At 43.6% G+C, this 17628-nt stretch overlaps 2 protein-coding genes across 8 annotated transcripts in view; one reads left to right on the forward strand and one right to left on the reverse strand.

The window, feature by feature from the left end:
- Positions 1-122: 122 nt before the first annotated feature.
- On the reverse strand, positions 123-12461 carry LOC125711969 (optineurin-like). Of its 3 annotated transcripts, none has more exons than XM_048981623.1 (13): positions 12314-12461; positions 10695-10900; positions 10267-10425; positions 8114-8178; positions 7903-8034; positions 5679-5817; positions 5205-5320; positions 4753-4902; positions 3873-3957; positions 3473-3625; positions 3084-3226; positions 2783-2871; positions 123-1670 (listed from the first exon to the last, which is right to left on the reverse strand). In XM_048981623.1, exons 1-13 carry the CDS (start codon positions 12459-12461, stop codon positions 1549-1551), a joined length of 1707 nt encoding a protein of 568 aa, XP_048837580.1. In that variant the 3' UTR covers positions 123-1548. The 3 variants fall into 3 exon arrangements, 2 of the variants coding, with proteins under 2 accessions (XP_048837580.1, XP_048837502.1); XM_048981545.1 differs by having other exon boundaries at positions 8114-8181; XR_007383185.1 differs by having other exon boundaries at positions 1656-1670; positions 2783-2867; positions 8114-8181.
- Positions 12427-17628, forward strand: part of rergla (RERG/RAS-like a) — a 29289-nt gene continuing 24087 nt past the window's right edge. The window contains exons 1-3 of one of the 5 annotated variants that reach the window (XM_048982484.1): positions 12989-13112; positions 13973-14147; positions 14233-14433. In XM_048982484.1, the coding sequence (XP_048838441.1) occupies positions 14430-14433 (4 nt within the window). In that variant the 5' untranslated portion in view covers positions 12989-13112; positions 13973-14147; positions 14233-14429. Of the gene's footprint in view, positions 12530-12988; positions 13113-13920; positions 14148-14232; positions 14434-17628 lie in introns of those variants that run through there. The other 4 variants (XM_048982564.1, XM_048982731.1, XM_048982644.1 and 1 more) reach the window with 4 other exon arrangements.

Raw genomic sequence — 17628 nt, forward strand, 5'->3', positions numbered from 1 at the left:
CTATCGACTTTCAACCCCGGTTCTTCTTCCCATACCTGTCACACAACCGTGTTTGCTATTCTGGCCAGAATGAGTCTTATCCGAGTGCAACAATAAATGGAAGGCACTATTACAAGTGTAAATACACTGCAGCAAGAGTGAAGTCCTTTATTTTATTGTTCAAACAGTATGCAAGTTGCAATGAAATAAACAAAAGAGAGGTTATCTCTAGTTTGTCCCAATAATTTCTCAAATCAAAATTAGCGGCATTAAAAATCGAAATGAACAGAATTTACATTTTTTTATACTACATTTTATATAGTCTTTTGAACACCTGTGCTTTTAAGGTAAATCAGTATTGGTTTTGCTCAGAATTAAAACAAAAAAAGTCATTTTAATAGTTCAAGGCTGAGTAATGTGCCGCACTGCAAACTACACTCTATCAGAAATGCTGTCACAAACGAGGGTGGTTGTTGGGCATGCAGAGTGTATAGTCCTTGGTTACATCATATAATCTATCTGGAGGTGATGGGGAAAAGGCCTGGACTCCCTACACCATTCAGCAAGCTGAGTGCAAATTTATGGTTGACTCATTTGGTTGCCCCTTTACTGGAACATTGGGAATATTAAGGTGCAAAGTAGCATAATTAACTGCAAACGGGACAGCTATCTGTCACAAGGCACTCGCACACAGTGATTTATTAAATCCAACAAACAACTAGCAACTCAGAACTTCCAAAGGCCCATCATTCAAGAAGGAAAAACACATTTTCATTACAAATAACATTTTTATATGTTTCTAAATAAAACCTGAAAGAGGGGAAAAAAATAAATTCCTGAATCAAACCAATGTCCTGAATATTAGGTTGTTTTAATTTATTTTGTGCTAAAATACCTTGAATTATTTTGTTTTCAGAGCAAGTGTGTCCTGCATTCTAAGTACAAATCCAGACCAGGATAAATGAATAGAAATAAAGCAGTCCTCCACAGAGGGGAGGGGGGGGGGTGGAGGGAAGAAAAAAAAAAAGGAAATTTCATGTCCAGAAAGTACAAATCCAGACCAGGATTTTGTTTCAACCAACTAGCTCAGTACTCTGTGACTGTCACTCTTTATGCTCAACTAGTTGGTTGAAACTAAATCATGGTCTGGATTTGTTCTTTCTGGACCTTTAAATTTCAACCTCTGCTAAGGAATTTGCAGGTTATTTTCCATGTTATAAAAGAAGAATCTACATATTCAAGTAACAAATTATAAGTATAAAATCATGTGATACAGGAATACAGTTACAAGACAGTTATACCTTTGGGCTGTGGGACCAAACGACTACACTACATGTAATGCTGTCCGCCGTATGCCTGACATAGACAATAATGGTGCTCTTACACAAACTCTGGTTTGATGAATGGAATCCCACCAGCTAGCCTGTACACAATATGTGACCCACACAAATATTCTGGCAACACGCTGCTTCATTTGGGCAGTATGTATTACTTCAGCTACTGTCCTTTCACATTAAATTAATAAGTGCCTAAAGTTATCAGTGGAGAGACGCAGAGGCGGGCAGGCACTCAGATGATGCAGTCCATGATGTGGATCTGCAGGGTGTCGAGGTCGGGGAGGATTTCGTTACACTTGGGACAGGCGTGCTCCGGGATGTTCACCTGCTGCTGCCAGTCTCTGCCCTCAGCACCTAGGGACAACAAGGCAAGATCTGCTTCACCCCAGGGCTCGTTCATCACCGATCTATTGAACCACGCATATGAACAGATAATGTAAGGGAATGCGCTACGCCTAAAACCTTGAGCATACTTTACTTTTCTGCATCTGTTTTCAGGCTGTATATGGTCATGCACGTGGAATGGGTAAACTATGAATAGTTTTGTTGTTGGTCTAGGCTTTTGCAGTAATGAGGCTATACAGCATACCATGCTATTTCCATCCATCCATTTTCCAAACTGCTTATCCTACTGGGTCGCGGGGGGTCCGGAGCCTATCCCGGAAGCAATGGGCACGAGGCAGGGAACAACCCAGGATGGGGGGCCAGCCCATCGCAGGGCACACTCACACACCACAACATTTAGCAAGTCCAATTAGCCTCAGCATGTCTTTGGACTGTGGGGGGAAACCGGAGTACCTGGAGGAAACCCCACGACGACATGGGGAGAACATGCAAACTCCGCACACATGTGACCCAGGCAGAGACTCGAACCCGGGACCCAGAGGTGTGAGGCAACAGTGCTAACCACTGCACCACCATGCCGCCCCACCATGATATTTCCTTACAACAAAATCATCTAGCAGCCACCCCCGCTCGACGAATTTTATCACCAAGATTTCAAAGGGCCAGAATAGCTTGTAAAATACCGTATATCGTATAATGTCTGTACGGTATGAAAAATTAGATAAGCAGTTGCATACGACCCTCCTCATACAATTGCTCACCATAACCACAACAACAGCTATTCTTCCTCTACAATTTTATCGTTGACTGCTGATTTGTGAAAGTCGGTGCTGCCACCTACTGGACAACCTACATAATTATCCTGTACATGCGCAGTTGATGCGTACAGACATGTATGATCGCCACCAGACAAAAAAAAAACTTGGCTACACGTGCACCAACTGCAGCTGTCCGCTACAAACCCTTTATTACAAAATTTATGTTGCTTCTCCCCATAAGTGACCAAAAGTGCATGTGGAGAGGTGAAGCATGACTGTGCCTGCAGTGGTACCCACTGAGCCTCCGTGCCGACCATAGGGGCCATCCTGGCCAAGTACCCATGATCCCACACAGGATCATACCTCTGGGCCCCTGCAGGTTGTGTAGAGCGCCCCCATGTGGGCTGGCCCCCCGTGACACATGTCGCCGCTGCATCGCATTCAGGGACTGCCTGGAATAATAAAGAAACAGAGTAGCTGGAACACTGCCTGGTGCCAAGGGACAAACCACTGGACCCTCCACAATGTTCCTGAAAATCAGGAAACAGCAAAATCTTCTATAGTTCACTGGCCCATCAGTCTCTGTTGAAGAAACCTTATTCCTTAAAAAGGGCCCCTTCAAGGTCACATGATTTGTGTGGCTCTGGCAGATGATTGGCTGTACCTGCCTAGGGACTCCACCTCCTCCTGAAGGTGACTGTTCTGCTTCATCAGGAACTCCAGCTGCGCAGCCAGGCGCTCCTTTTCTTCGTGAATCTTCTCTCGGGCCGCTCTCTCTGCATAGAAGTCTGAGGAGTATACCTCAGCCTTCAAAAGACAGGAGGACAGGTCACCAGGGGCCCTCACTCTGAACCGCACCTACACCTCCTTTACATTCTGGAAATATTTCTGCATCTCTTAAATTTGCTGCTGTTCGGACGATATCGAGGGGGGCCAGATCCCCTACTCAAGGACAAGCTGACGCTAAGCAGGAGGACCTATAATCCAGCCCCAAGACACCAACAATTAGCTCGATTCAAGGCCGGCTCCCAGATGACTGTGCTGGGGCATTACCTGTGCCTGGAACACAGATATGGTCTCAAGCTCCTTCTCCTTCTTGAAGAGATCCTGCTTCATCTCATCAATCTTTTGCTGCTTCGCGGCCAGGGCCTGCTCTGCAGCGGACAGCCTGGCCTGGAGCTCACACACTTCCTCCGTGGTGAGCGGCTGCAGTGAGGGTGCAGAACACACACATGGTACTGCTCTGCACATATGCCCACACCACAGTCAACAGCAACGCAAGGACTCCACCCTTACAAGGCAACAAGCGCATTAGGGATCTCTGCCTCTGTCCAGATGTTCATGGGTACAAATCCCACAGCAAGCAAAGTAATCATAGATCTATAAAGGTTCTTAATCCAAACTTAATCCAAATTAAGTCAGCACACCTCGCTTGAGGACAGGAGAGCAGTACCTGCTTTTTCTTCCTCTCTTCCTTCATCTCATTGTAGTCTTCAAAAAGCTTGGTGTAGGCCTCCTTTAACTGAGCCAGGTTCTTCCTGCAAGGAGACATGTCCCCTTTTGGTCAACAGGATAATTTAGAGATGTGTGGAAAGCCATTAGGAGAGAGGTGTTTCCACATGGGACAAACCCTCTGTGGGCCTGGGTAGCACTTGGCAGAACCTTCCCAACAGCACGGATGTGCAGTGGTAAACTTGATTTAACGGCATCATTCCCTACAGAATTCATGTAGCCAAGTCTCATTTATGGTAGTGTGGGGGAAATTTAAATGAAGTACAGTTATATTTAAAAAAAAAAATTTAAATGGTCATTGTAAGTGAGTACACAAGGAAGGGTAAACCATGAACAGTCTGATGGTCCAATGAAAGTAAGTGAGTCAGCTGGAGTAGCTTTTAGACAGGGGTCAATGTGTGACCCACAGCCCTGGACCTATGAGCCTTTTCACAGAGCTACAAAAGAAAGTATGAAGCTGCCCCACTAGGAGCACTGTGTGATTCATAATTATCATCAATGGCAGATATTTTTGTGCTTTTGGTCATGATCTTCCACAGATGACAACCCGTTATGCAAGACCGATGGACCATCTCCCTCTCATCTTATTGGTGTTTTTGGTCATAATCTTCCACAGATGACAACCCATTATGCAAGACCGATGGACCATCTCCCTCTCATCTTATTGGTGTTTTTGGTCATGATCTTCCACAGATGACAACCTGTTATGCAAGACCGATGGACCATCTCCCTCTCATCTTATTGGTGTTTTTGGTCATGATCTTCCACAGATGACTAAAAACGCATAAACATCCGTTATGCAAGACGGAACGACCAGTTACCTCTCATCTTCTGCCTTCTTTTGTTCCAACTTGACGACGGACTGCGTGCTCTCCAGCTGCAATTTCAGCCTCTCATTCTCCTCCTGAACCTGGTGCTTCTCCACCAGCTGGGCCCTCAGCATGGCCCGGTCCTGCTCCACGTCCCTGCACCTACATGAAGTGACTCAGTGGGTAGCACTGGACTCTCACGCCTCTTTGTCTAGAGGATAAACTCAAAACTCAGCATGACTCACTGGATAAACATTCGGCAAGGATGGATGAAAACAGTGTTTCCTAACTTGGTCCCCAGGGACCCCCACCCGGTCCACATTCTTGCTTCCTCCCAGCTCCATACCAAGAGCTGGGAGAGAGCAAAAATGTGGACTGTCTAGGGATCTGCTAGAACTGGACTGGGAAACACTGGATTCGATCATCTTTTACTTAATGGCCTGGTGCCACCTCCACTCCTGTACCTGTCCTGCAGGTTCTTCTTCATGTCCTCAGCACTATCTAATTTGCCCTGTGCTTGCTGCAGGTCCTTAAACAGTGTCATCATCTGGCCCTTCAGACCTTCCACCTCGTTGGTGGCCTAAAAGGTACAAAGAGAGAGAAGTTCAATCACTTGATAATATTTCTTGAGTTTTTCACCGAGCTATTCATTTAACATTGCGGTCTTACTATTCATTCATAACATATTACCTACTACGTGCTACTGATGACAAATGAACCAGTCCCATTAGCTTCAACCGCTATGGTACAGCTAGACTCATGTCACAGTGGCCGGGAATTTCGCCCTTGGGGTATCAATGAAGTACTATCCCCTGCTGTCCTATCCTATTCTGACCATAACAATCAAAATGTTCACATAATATCACCTTTAATGTCCCCTAAAGGATTAACAAAGCTTATCAATGTATTGACCAGTGACAGGCCAGACGTGCCTGTACCTTATCATCAGGAGGCCCCTGTTGGTTTAGTACGGCATTTTCACGCAGAGGTTCTCCTGTCAATAGATTCATCTCCTCCATCACTAAGGACGTCTGACTTTCGGTATTCCTTCCTGCTGGCGCGGGTGGCTCCGACAATCTGATTTAAAGAATTTTACACACAAGACCTTGTATGTAAGTGTCTCCATTAACACCTTTCCACATTCGTGCTGTTCCATCCGGTTTCGGTTTTGGGGCATTTGCTTTTGACTTCACAGTGCCACTGTAGGCAATGCCAGGCAGTGGATGCATTATCTGAGGCAGCCGTGGAAATGCAAGATCTCCTGTGTGCTGCGAAAAACCTTCAACAGAACTACTATGGGATCTGTGCTTTCTGGGAGCATCACTGTCTGGTGTAGCAGCTGCGGTCACGAGGACCACAGAGCCCTGCAGTGGGTGATACGGGCCACTGACCGCTGCAGCGGGTGATACGGGCCACTGACCGCTGCAGCGGGTGATACGGGCCACTGACCGCTGCAGCGGGTGATACGGGCCACTGACCGCTGCAGCGGGTGATACGGGCCACTGACCGCTGCAGCGGGTGATACGGGCCACTGACCGCTGCAGCGGGTGATACGCGTCACTGACCGCTGCAGCGGGTGATACGGGCCATTGACCGCTGCAGCGGGTGATACGGGCCATTGACCGCTGCAGCGGGTGATACGCGTCACTGACCGCTGCAGCGGGTGATACGGGCCACTGACCGCTGCAGCGGGTGATACGGGCCACTGACCGCTGCAGCGGGTGATACGCGTCACTGACCGCTGCAGCGGGTGATACGCGTCACTGACCGCTGCAGCGGGTGATACGGGCCACTGACCGCTGCAGCGGGTGATACGCGTCACTGACCGCTGCAGTGGGTGATACGCGTCACTGACCGCTGCAGCGGGTGATACGGGCCACTGACCGCTGCAGTGGGTGATACGGGCCATTAATCGCTGCAGTGGCTGCACTCAGGTAAGCACCTCCGGAGCCTTATGGCCGGGACTGAGAAGCTGGGGAGAAGCTTCTGCCCCCAGGCCATTAGGATGATTAACATCACCAAGTAAAGAAAGCTACAACTGTAACCTGCACTCATACTTATTTTCTCCTATTTACTCATTATTTTGTATCTTTACTTTTACATAATGTCCAGGAATATCCAAAAGAACCCTGGCACATACATGGATCTGCATAATGTACAGTTTGAGTAATTCCTTCACTAGAATTTCTATATTTTTAGCTCTCATTTTTCATGTTATTTAATTTTGTTATCCTTATACCTTGTTGCTCAGCTTGGAGGAGCTGCAATATCAGTTCTCTTCTGATGTATGTTTGTGACAAATAAAAATCTTACATCTTAAATAAACACGTACAGCGCTCTCCCAGCACCTCTAAAGGTTTGGCTAGTCCACATCCTCACAAGCTCCGCTGGTGACGTTCTAGGTAACAGAGGTTACAAGTATCTCAATAAGCTCTGTGTTCGCACAGCTTAACATATCTTCACTTCGACTTCTATTTGTTATCTTAAACCAAACAAATCCATCAAGCCCTAACAAAACAGGACATTATTTTGCTTTAAGCGGCTGACCTAATTTCGCTAGTAAAAGTCCCCTCTTTATGTAAACACACGGCATATTTTGAAAAATAATCGGTCATTCTAAAAAGTCTTATCCCCAGAGATCACCGTGCACTCCAGCTCCCCCTACAGGTAAAGGTCCGTTCAGCCCGCCATTCCCCACACAGCTCATCTACCCTCCGTGTGCCCTGAAGCACCAATCCACTCCCTCCTACCTTCTGCCATCAGGCCCTGCAATGCCATGACGTGCAATGCCAGCCCCCACCCCCAGCCATAATATGTCTGCACAGCATTTCATTCTAAAAGACAGCAGCAGACATAACTGTGTATGACCACATACACATAGCATGTTTATCACACCTATATCTCCTGTTAACTATATATTTCTCTCTTTGTTCTCACAAAATATAGTTTGTATATGTATGTTGTCTTTGCCTGTTGTCTTGAGTTTTTCTTTGTTTGTCCTGTGCAGTGTGCCTTTATTGCTCCATCCATCATCCATCCATCATCCTTCCTTCCATCCATCATCCTTCTTTCCCTCTTTCCATCTATCCATCATCCTTTCTTCCATCCATCCTTTATCCTTCTATCCATCCACCCGAGGGAGCAGACAAGCCTCGTTCCTACCTCTCCTTCATCACCTGGAGCTCCAACTCCAGCCTCTCCACCTTCTGGGTCTCCTTTCTCAGGGACTGCAGTAGCTGCCTGACTGTGATCTCCTCGGATTCCAGGCGGGACGCCGTCATGTCGAACTGGGGCCTGTGTGGGGAAGTGGCTTTCAGCACTGGTCACGCTCCCTAGCGCCTCCTCGTGCCAGGAACAGATTTCAGGTGCTTACGAGCTGGGTGTGGCTGGGTCTTTCTGGGCACCTGGAAGGCCTGTCGCCACGTCAACTTCTCCTTTCTGCTGAAACCAAGTAATGACACAATGCGGAGTTACTCTGAATGTGAAATGCAAGAGTCCCATCATTTAAGCTTTAACACTGCTAATGTTTAACCCACAGTACTAATTGCACAATGGCCAACGTACCAAATATATCTTTATTTGTAAGAAAAGTGATTTACCATAAAAATAAGTCAAGAATGGGTGTGTAGTAACTCATAATATAGTAACACATACATATAATTTAATACTAAATATATTATTAAAATTATTCCTCTGCAATAATATATGGTATATAATATCTTACTGCATTATGTGCAATAACTGACATTATTGGAGCAGAATTACATTATTAATTATTAATTACCTTTGACATTATTACAGTAGAATTACATTATCAGAAGATTATTAAACGGAGTTGTTACATTTTTATATGCAGTTATTACATTACGTGCAGTTTTATGATATTATGAGTTGCTGCAGTCTATGGTTTTGACTCTCTGTCATGCTCACTGACAAAGCCTGTCTCAGAATACAACTCCACAAGAATACAACTCCACAAGAATACAACTCCACAAAATTTCATGAAGGAAAACTGTGAAAAACGGCCTTTTCCCAGGATATGAGGATGAGAGGCTGGAACTGGGCAGTTTTATTTGCACCCACTGGACGGGACGTACCACTGTGCTTCCTACTGCACATAGCATGAGCTGCACAGGACCCTTGTCCCATAACCCTTAATTATACCAGAGATAGTGTTTATGGCTGCGATAACAATAACCCTGTACCTTTTAGGGTTACTACGCCTCATGAACCATTTGTTGAATTTTTTTACTCAAATGTTTTGAATTTTTTAGATGAAAATAGCCCAGATGGTTTTGGCTTCTCACCCGACAACATTTCACACAAAGATGCACATTTAAAAAACGAGACCTGGAACATGACACAACAAAAATGACACAACATTATTATCGAATTATTATCATCTAGTAACGGAACCTGCATTGTGACAGTCTATATGCCTAAAAGTGTGTTTTATAAAAGTGCGGGAAAAATGTATCAATATAATTAAATATTCCAATTTAAGTTCTACTTCAGTGATTTGTATTTCATTTTTTATTTTATTTTTTCTTTTTCATATGTTTGGCACTAGATCTTCAACCAAAAAAATAAGTTAAATAAGAAGTACTTCAGTGATCAAGTGAATGATTTAAGAAGTAAAAAGTTACGTTAAGAACTAATGGTAAAGGAAGTTAGACAACACTTTTCCAAATGAAGGTATTGTGTAATTTCTCTCTGACTCATACCGGTTACGCCTTCTTTATCTGGCCTGATTGTAGCCAAAGGCGTTCCGTGGTTTCTGGTCAGAGTCTTCAGCGCTGTGGAACAATGTGGACCCACCCCCACAAACAAAATCGTTTCCACGCCGATGCGTTTGGGTCTAATATCTCGCTAGCTTTATCTTCAGCTCACAAGTGGATGACCTAAGTCTTTCCTATAAAAAGCGAAAGTGACGATTCCTTTAATCACGACAGCCATGTTTGAACACGATGTCCAAAAAGTCCCAGATCCGATTCAGCCCACGGATAATTCTAGTGAAGGAATTACTCAAACTGTACATTATGCAGATCTGTGTATGTGCTCAGGGTTCTTTTGGATATTCCTGGACATTATTATACTTGGAAATTGTTACAGGACAATAGCCACTCCAGTAAAGTCACTGTCGCGAAAGTTTTTCATTTCAATAAGGCTTTACCACTCTTATGGTAAGGGCCAAATATAGTCCAATTTCTAATGGATGGGATTGGCCAAAGTACTGCTTAATTCTTAAACAGAATGCTTTCATGTCAACCTCCCTCTACTGCAGCCCATTAAAAGATCTACCCAAATTTAATATAAATGATGCACAACTATCGAACATATGCCAGGGAACAAATGTGTTTGGATGTTATAGCAATTACTCAGAACCTAGGATGGCAGCTATTGTACACTGTGCCTTTACATTACATTTATGTGGCAGACACTGTTTTGCAAACAGATGTACAAATTCGGCAAACAGAGCAAGTGACACCAACAGAAGTGTGACGGAATGCTGTGCCTGTGACTCACCGCAATCCTGATCTCAATGAAGGAGTCCTCAGGGCATCCTTGACCCATCTTCAGCTGCAGCTCTGAGTTCATGGCCACCAGATCATTCTTCTCCGCCTGCAGCCTGGCTATCTGTCCCTTCAAGGCCTCCGCTTCGGAGCTCTTGCTGACCACCTCACCCTGGGAGCCGCAAACAAGCCGACATCAATCATCACTTATCAAAGCTTCAGTCAAACTCTTGAGTGTCTCTTAGTGAAGATTGGTCCACACCATGCAATATGCTCATTGCAACAAACCACAATCAACACAAAGCTTGTTCTAGGGTCCAAATTGAATTAAAATGCTGACTGTGCTACACTGTTTGACCAGAATGTACATAAATACAACTCACAGCACTCACTTCCAGGACTACAGAATGAAGAATATGGGTAATAGCAAGAGTCTCTCACCCGACCAGCCCCTCCTTCTGTTTTCTCCTCCAGGATCTGCAGCCTGCTCTTCAGCTCCTCATTCTGGCTGGTCAACGATACAACGTGCTCCTTGGCCTCCTCTAGCTTACCCTCCAGAAAGTTCTTCTCTTCCTTCTGTTTCTCCTTCCACACTGACAGTCCCTCAAATCGCTCCTTCATTGTGTAGTTGGTTTGCTTCAGAGCCTCTGCAAGAACAAAGGTAGCTGTAAGATAGGCTACATGCAAAGACCGTAGTTAGCACAGCTGTCTCACACCTCTGGAGATCAGGGTTTGACTCTCTGCCCTGCGTCCATGTGTGTGGAGTTTGCATGCTCTCCTCGTGTCATCGTGAGGTGTTCTCCAACTTCCCCCCACAGTCCAAAACCATGCTAAGTTGAATTAGAGTTGCCAAACTGTCCACAGATGCAAATGGTGTACATGCCCGGTAATGGGTTATTCCCAACCTGGGTTATTCCCAACCTTGTGCCTATAGCTTCCATATCTTCCCAGACTGCGGTTCATAATTTGCAGAGGCACGATCCACCCCCATATAAATGTTCAGTTGTATATTTGTAATAATTGATGTGTGAAATTTATATTTTTATATTATATATATATATATATATATATATATATATATATATATATATATATATTAGATAGATAGCTTTGACAGATACCTGCATTGCACACAGTCAAAACAATTTAATTTTTAATGACAAATCCGACATCCTTGAGATGAAAGTACAGGACGTCGCTTTTCATTTCCAGCAGACACTTTCATGCATAATTTATTATGTGATATAGTTATATGATACCATTTTTATATTCCTGTTGTCAATCATACACACACACAGACACACACACACACGTGTATAACACATATATTGGGAGAATTTTTTATTATGCATTTTAAATATAAATTATATATGGAGGGGTGGGGGTCACCATCACATGATGTTCCCAAGATTTACTATTAACCTTCTCTACAGGGTTAGACCATTATACCCAAATTCCCTGCCTGAGTTTAATCTTTGTCTTCACTTACATCAGAATGGCTACTATTTTCTTATTTGCATTAGTGTGCCCTGCGATACACAGCACTTCTTCGTCTGCTGCCCAGGGTACGAATACCCATTCCCACCTCAGGGATGCTCACAGTACGTTACTGGTATGCGGCTTTTCATTTTCATTTGCCCATGAAAATTCCTATTCTGTCTCAAAACCTCCTGCACACACCATGAAGAAACATGTTTTAGCTCACTGCTCTGCATACTGTTTTGGTATATATGGTCCTGAACACAAATTCCCAAAATCCCAGTATACCCAGATATATAGCTAATGACAGAGATAATGTGACACTCTGATAGACAATAGTGCAGTCTCTGCCTGCCCCCTTCCTGAGAAAAATAATATTCAATTTTTTCACATTGCTTTATAAAACCTGCTTTCTGTGCTCAGTAAAGCATGTTTTGACAGCTTGTTTTTAATATAGACTAAATGAAAATATATTAGCAAGTATATATAATTATAAAAGCTGTGCGATTGTTCATCATCATGCGTGCCAATTTATATATAAAATTATGTACTAAAGAGAATATTTTCAATCGGCCACTGACCCTTCAAGTCACGGTTTTCCTTGATCAGGACAGTCATCTGCTGAAGGGTCTCTTCCAGGGATCCCATGGGTGGAGAACCCTCCCCCCCAGGCACCTGATGAGGACCCTGGGATATGTCCCCATTCACCACTGGAATGCCGGAGGCCATCGATCAGCAGTGTTGTTCGGGAATCGCAAAAGGACCTCCCTTTCGCAAACACGGGAAAACAACAGCATGTAAGTTTTTACATAATGTAAAAAGTCTACAGAATAAAGGTATTAAAACGAAAATTTGATTGTAAAAAATTGTGTTAGTATTCAACAGACAATTTTGAGACGTGTCAAATCAAACAGATAAAAGATTTCATAAATCCGTCTCGTATAACACGCCTGTGGAATAAACTGTCGGTGGACAATAGTCTCAGAGGCCTGATCTGAAACCCCAGATCTGCACTCATAAGCAATGAATAAAAGAATAAACTTCACACAAGGGAATCCGACACGCACTAACTTACCGCTTAAAGTAACATTTATGGTCGAATCGCGGACGAAACGTGCTACTCGACATTCACTCGGTATAACGGCGTCATTACCTCCGTGCGACAAAAAGCAAGATCACTGCTGTACACTGTCCACTGCTACTGCAGTGCCACAGTGCACCATGGGGGATCGGCAAAATATACTTACGGGCAGTGACGCACTTCTTTATTGTAGACTAGTTCCAAAACAGAATGCGATATTCAGCTTAACATACAGACATATAAGCCGAGCACTGCGTTTCCTGGATGCCTTTCCGGGTCTCCTGCGGGACCAGCTGACGGTAACGTCACCAGCTCGGTTTTTTCCGGGGTTTCCCCTTATTATTATCAAACCATGACACTTTCTTTGTGAAATAAGTCATATTCCTAGGCTTGGTTTAATTTTTATGCATTATTTGTATGATTATTTGTTACTTCCAGGATGCAGGCTTTGCGCAGTTTGACTGTCCCTATTTTTCTTTATTTGAGCTACGTTATTATGTATCAACGTTATGTGGAGTCAATTTTAATTATATGCATTATTTCCAGAGAGCAGCACTTGCTTGTAGCAATATACTAAACCTTACAATTCAACATCACTGTTTGATGTCACCAACTGTTTTTGGATTGGGCTGTGCTGATTTTGTAGATTTTATTCTGCTCACGTGGATGCCTCGGGTACTTTATTCCCACAGAGCCCGCTTGTTTAGGTAACTCAGTATTGTTACTGGTGCGTCACTGTGAGCATGTTTATTTCAATGGATCATTGCCAAACATTCTTCCCAGTTTAATGAACAGCATCACGGTCACCCGAATTAGATGACCATTAAACCGAAAGTATGTCTTTCACTAGTCAGAATGTTTCGTTTGCAATATTTTTAAAAAGATACGTTTATTAAATATTGAGCTTCCAAAGTTTGTATTAAATTTTTAATCGCAAACAGGTAATAGTTCTAAGAACGTTGCCGTGTAGAAACACGCAACGTATGGACTCCATTATTAATAACCTGTTCAGTACCTTCTGTGTAGCACGAGATGGCGCCAGTTCTCATAAATTATAGAAAATGGATGGACTATCAATACGTTTATTTAACACAAGCTTTTGTCCAGAGGTCCAAATCCTCCTAGTGCAAGAGATTTGACTCTTAGTCACATATCTCAGAGGATCGGCCTCAAGAACCATGGACCCAGAGATGTCCAATGTCCTACCCTGAGGATCAGCTGCTAGCCCAGCAGGTCACGACTACAGTACGATCCGTAAGGACCGTCCCATCACCCTCCCTGACCGCGACTCTCTGAGGAACAGATCTGGATATGCGTAAAGCTTCAAGTCCTCTGTAAGCAGGACATAGGTCACTAGACCATAGATGTTGTCACTCGCTCTCAGATTCCTCTAACAAACGCCTCCTTATCTGCCCTCAGTGCCCTTGCAGCCGTCTTTCTCAGTTCCCGGTGTAGACCGGAGTTGCCATCAAGCCGTGCACTGTGACTCCTCTCGATAATATCCAGGGTGCCCTGCGAGACGAACCACCTCCTTTTGGGCATACCCGCAACACCAACACAACTCTCAGCAACCTTCAAGGTCATGGAAGGTCTCCCACATCACGTCATACACAAAAATGGGTATGTTTAAATATGCACTATGGGAAATGTCTGTGAGAGTGATCCTTCAGGCTGCTGTAGGTCACGTTCAGCTGCACAGCATATTTGTCAAGGCTCTGCTTACAATAAAGCAAATTGCACACTGGGCCATGGTGCAGCCGCAAGGCTGGCTGGAGGCCCTGGGCTGCCTGCCCTATGCCCTTCTCCTCACTGCCCGCCTGGCTGCAATGAAGTTCCTCAGCTTCCTGTTCCTGGGCTAACATTGCAATCTAAACACTCTCCAGTCACACTGACATGTCCACATACCTCTCTCTCTCTCTCTCTCTCTCTCTTTCATGAAGCACGTTTAGTGAAAACTGTGTGTGAGTTAAGGGAAACTGAGTTTTCGGTTTTAAAAAGCCAGTTGAGCCCAACTCTGAGTCATTTACCGCAGTAACATATTCCGTGAATCTAACCTGCTCGCTGGCAGGTTTAGTCCCTGTAACTCTGAGTTTCTCCTCTTTTTAAATAAACCATCAGATTGAAGTAGGTACTTTCTCACACATGGTGTGTCCTTTCCTCGAAAGACCAGTCAATATCAAAGCACAAATTATCTGCAGGAATCTCCGTTGAGAGATAGTGATCAGACCCCGTTTAGATATTTTATCATTTACAGATGATTTTCTGTTAGAGAGTTACCGTTTTTTATCACAGACAATTATTTATCTCAACAATATTCTTAGCCCTCATCTTGCTCGTCAAACACACCGTGGACATCCTCTCAGTTCCGAGCAAATTCTTTGAACAGCACTTCGCTTGTTTGCTAATGGCAGCTTTCTGTACAATATTGGTGACGCTCAACACATTTCTAAGGCAACCATCTGTCGGTGTATCAGTAAATGAAGGAGACTATGTGAATAGAAAGTCATTCCACAGTATTAATGTGCAGGTAGGTGAGTTTCTAGCTTTTAGTATTTTACTGCATTGAATTATTGGCCTACTTGACAGTACCGCTACAGTAACTAATCACTGTTCTGCATTGTGAAGATTACATGTGATGCAGCCTATGTCTGAGTGAGTCTGTGTGTGTGTGTGTCTGGGTGTGTGTTTTTGTGTGTCTAAGTGTGTGTGTGTGTCTGGGTGTCTGAGTGTGTCTGAGTGTGTGTGTGTCTGGGTTTGTGTTTGTGTGTGTATATGTGTCTGGGTGTGTGTTTGTGTGTGTATATGTGTCTGGGTGTGTGTGTGTGTCTGTGTGTATATGTCTGAGTGAGTGTGTGTGTCTGGGTGTGTGTGAGTGTCTGTATGTGTATCTCTGAGTGAGTGTGTGTGTGTGTCTGGGTGTGTGTTTGTGTATGTCTAAGTGTGTGTGTGTGTCTGGTTGTGTGTGTGTCTGAGTGTGTGTGTGTCTGGGTTTGTGTTTGTGTATGTCTGAGTGAGCGTGTGTGTGTGTGTGTGTCTGGGTGTGTGTGTCTGAGTGTGTGTGTGTGTCTGCGTGTGTGTGAGTGTCTGTATGTGTATCTCTGAGTGAGTGTGTGTGTGTGTCTGGGTGTGTGTTTGTGTGTGTATATGTGTCTGGGTGTGTGTGTGTGTCTGTGTGTATATGTCTGAGTGAGTGTGTGTGTGTCTGAGTGTGTGTGTGTGTCTGGGTTTGTGTTTGTGTGTGTCTGAGTGAGCGTGTGTGTGTGTGTGTGTCTGGGTGTGTGTGTGTATATGTCTGAGTGAGTGTGTGTGTGTGTCTGAGTGTGTGTGTCTGAGTGTGTCTGGATATCCTCCACCATAGCGGACTCCAGGATTTTCTCCTGGGTGGGGGGAGAGAGCACGTGAGAGAGCACGACCAGATAAATTTGTAAAAAGAAAAAAAACAAACTTTATTCAGATTCAGATACTTTATCCACAAGGGAATTTTATCAAGGGACCCTCTCCACCATGGATGTGAATGGACGTTAATTCTCCTCAGTTCTCCTCAGTTATGATACTTGCCACATGTACTGCACCTTTTTTGAGATTGAGAAATTAATTTTTGTCCTCTGTAGAGCACATTGTTTTTGCTCCTGTCTCTCATACTACGCATGTCACTCTTTTAGGTTCAGTAAGTCCTGTTGCTATTTAAAGATGAGCTTCAGGATGTCACATGTTTGAGGGGTGTTTCCTTGCTAATTTCCTCATCCTGTCAAATTTTTATCAAAATTAAGAAAACTTTTTCACTGCATCTCAGGAGGATGAGTATGGAGTTTGAAACATTTTAACCTAAGATATTGTTTCATACAAACCATACAGTGAGTCTTGGGACATTTCCTTAATTCTGTAAACATGTTGCAAATTTATTGGATTCATAACAAAAGTCCATTAACAAGCAATGTTTAAAATATCTGAACATATCTTTTGCACTAACATTTTCATAATTTTTTGACTGTCTCATTCAGTTATGTTCTTGCTATTTTGCTATCAATTGAAAGGATTGTCAGATTGTCAGCTCTCTTTGTGATACTAAACACAGATGTATATGCCCTAATGTTGTTGCAAAGGTGTTACTAATTATAAAGCCCCAATGAGACTGTTTGTCAATGAACTTTTTAACTCAGCTGTTTTAGAACTATAATTTGGGTTTCAGTTTATTACTACATGAAATTAACGTTGTACTTAAAACTATTGGTTGTTTCTAATGTGATATATACACATATAAACAAACTAAGTAATGATTTTTGTTACATAATCAATAAATCTGCAATAATTTTACTGAATTAAGCAAGCGTTCCAAGACTTTTCGTGGGCACTGTATATACGAAAAATATCCAAGCTTTCTCTTACAATGATATTTTTTTTATTTACTGGTTTGTCTCGAGGATGTTATGGTGGCTTGATAGTCAGAATTGCTGCTAATTCACAACCCCCCAGGGCTGTAGGACAATCCAGAAACATGTGGTTAGATGAAACAGCCTCTGAATTTGTCATGTGATACTGTGTGAGTGTGTGTCTGCAGTGGACAAAGATGACTTGCAAGGAAAAGGCACGATCAGTTTCTTCAAACGTGGCCTCTAGGAAAGGCCTCATTAGCCATAGTCACGGAGGGAGGGGTGCCAGCTGAAATGGAAAGCCACCTACTTTCCTGCGGTGTGGGACGTGATAATGGGCTTTACACAACTTTGACTTGTAATTTTTAATTAGCACATTTATTATTACTTCACAACAGGGTGCTAGGTAAGCAGGTAGTAAGTGAGGGATGGATGAACATTAATT

This window comes from Brienomyrus brachyistius, chromosome 1, assembly GCF_023856365.1.
Source record: "Brienomyrus brachyistius isolate T26 chromosome 1, BBRACH_0.4, whole genome shotgun sequence".
NCBI classification, from domain to species: domain Eukaryota; kingdom Metazoa; phylum Chordata; class Actinopteri; order Osteoglossiformes; family Mormyridae; genus Brienomyrus; species Brienomyrus brachyistius.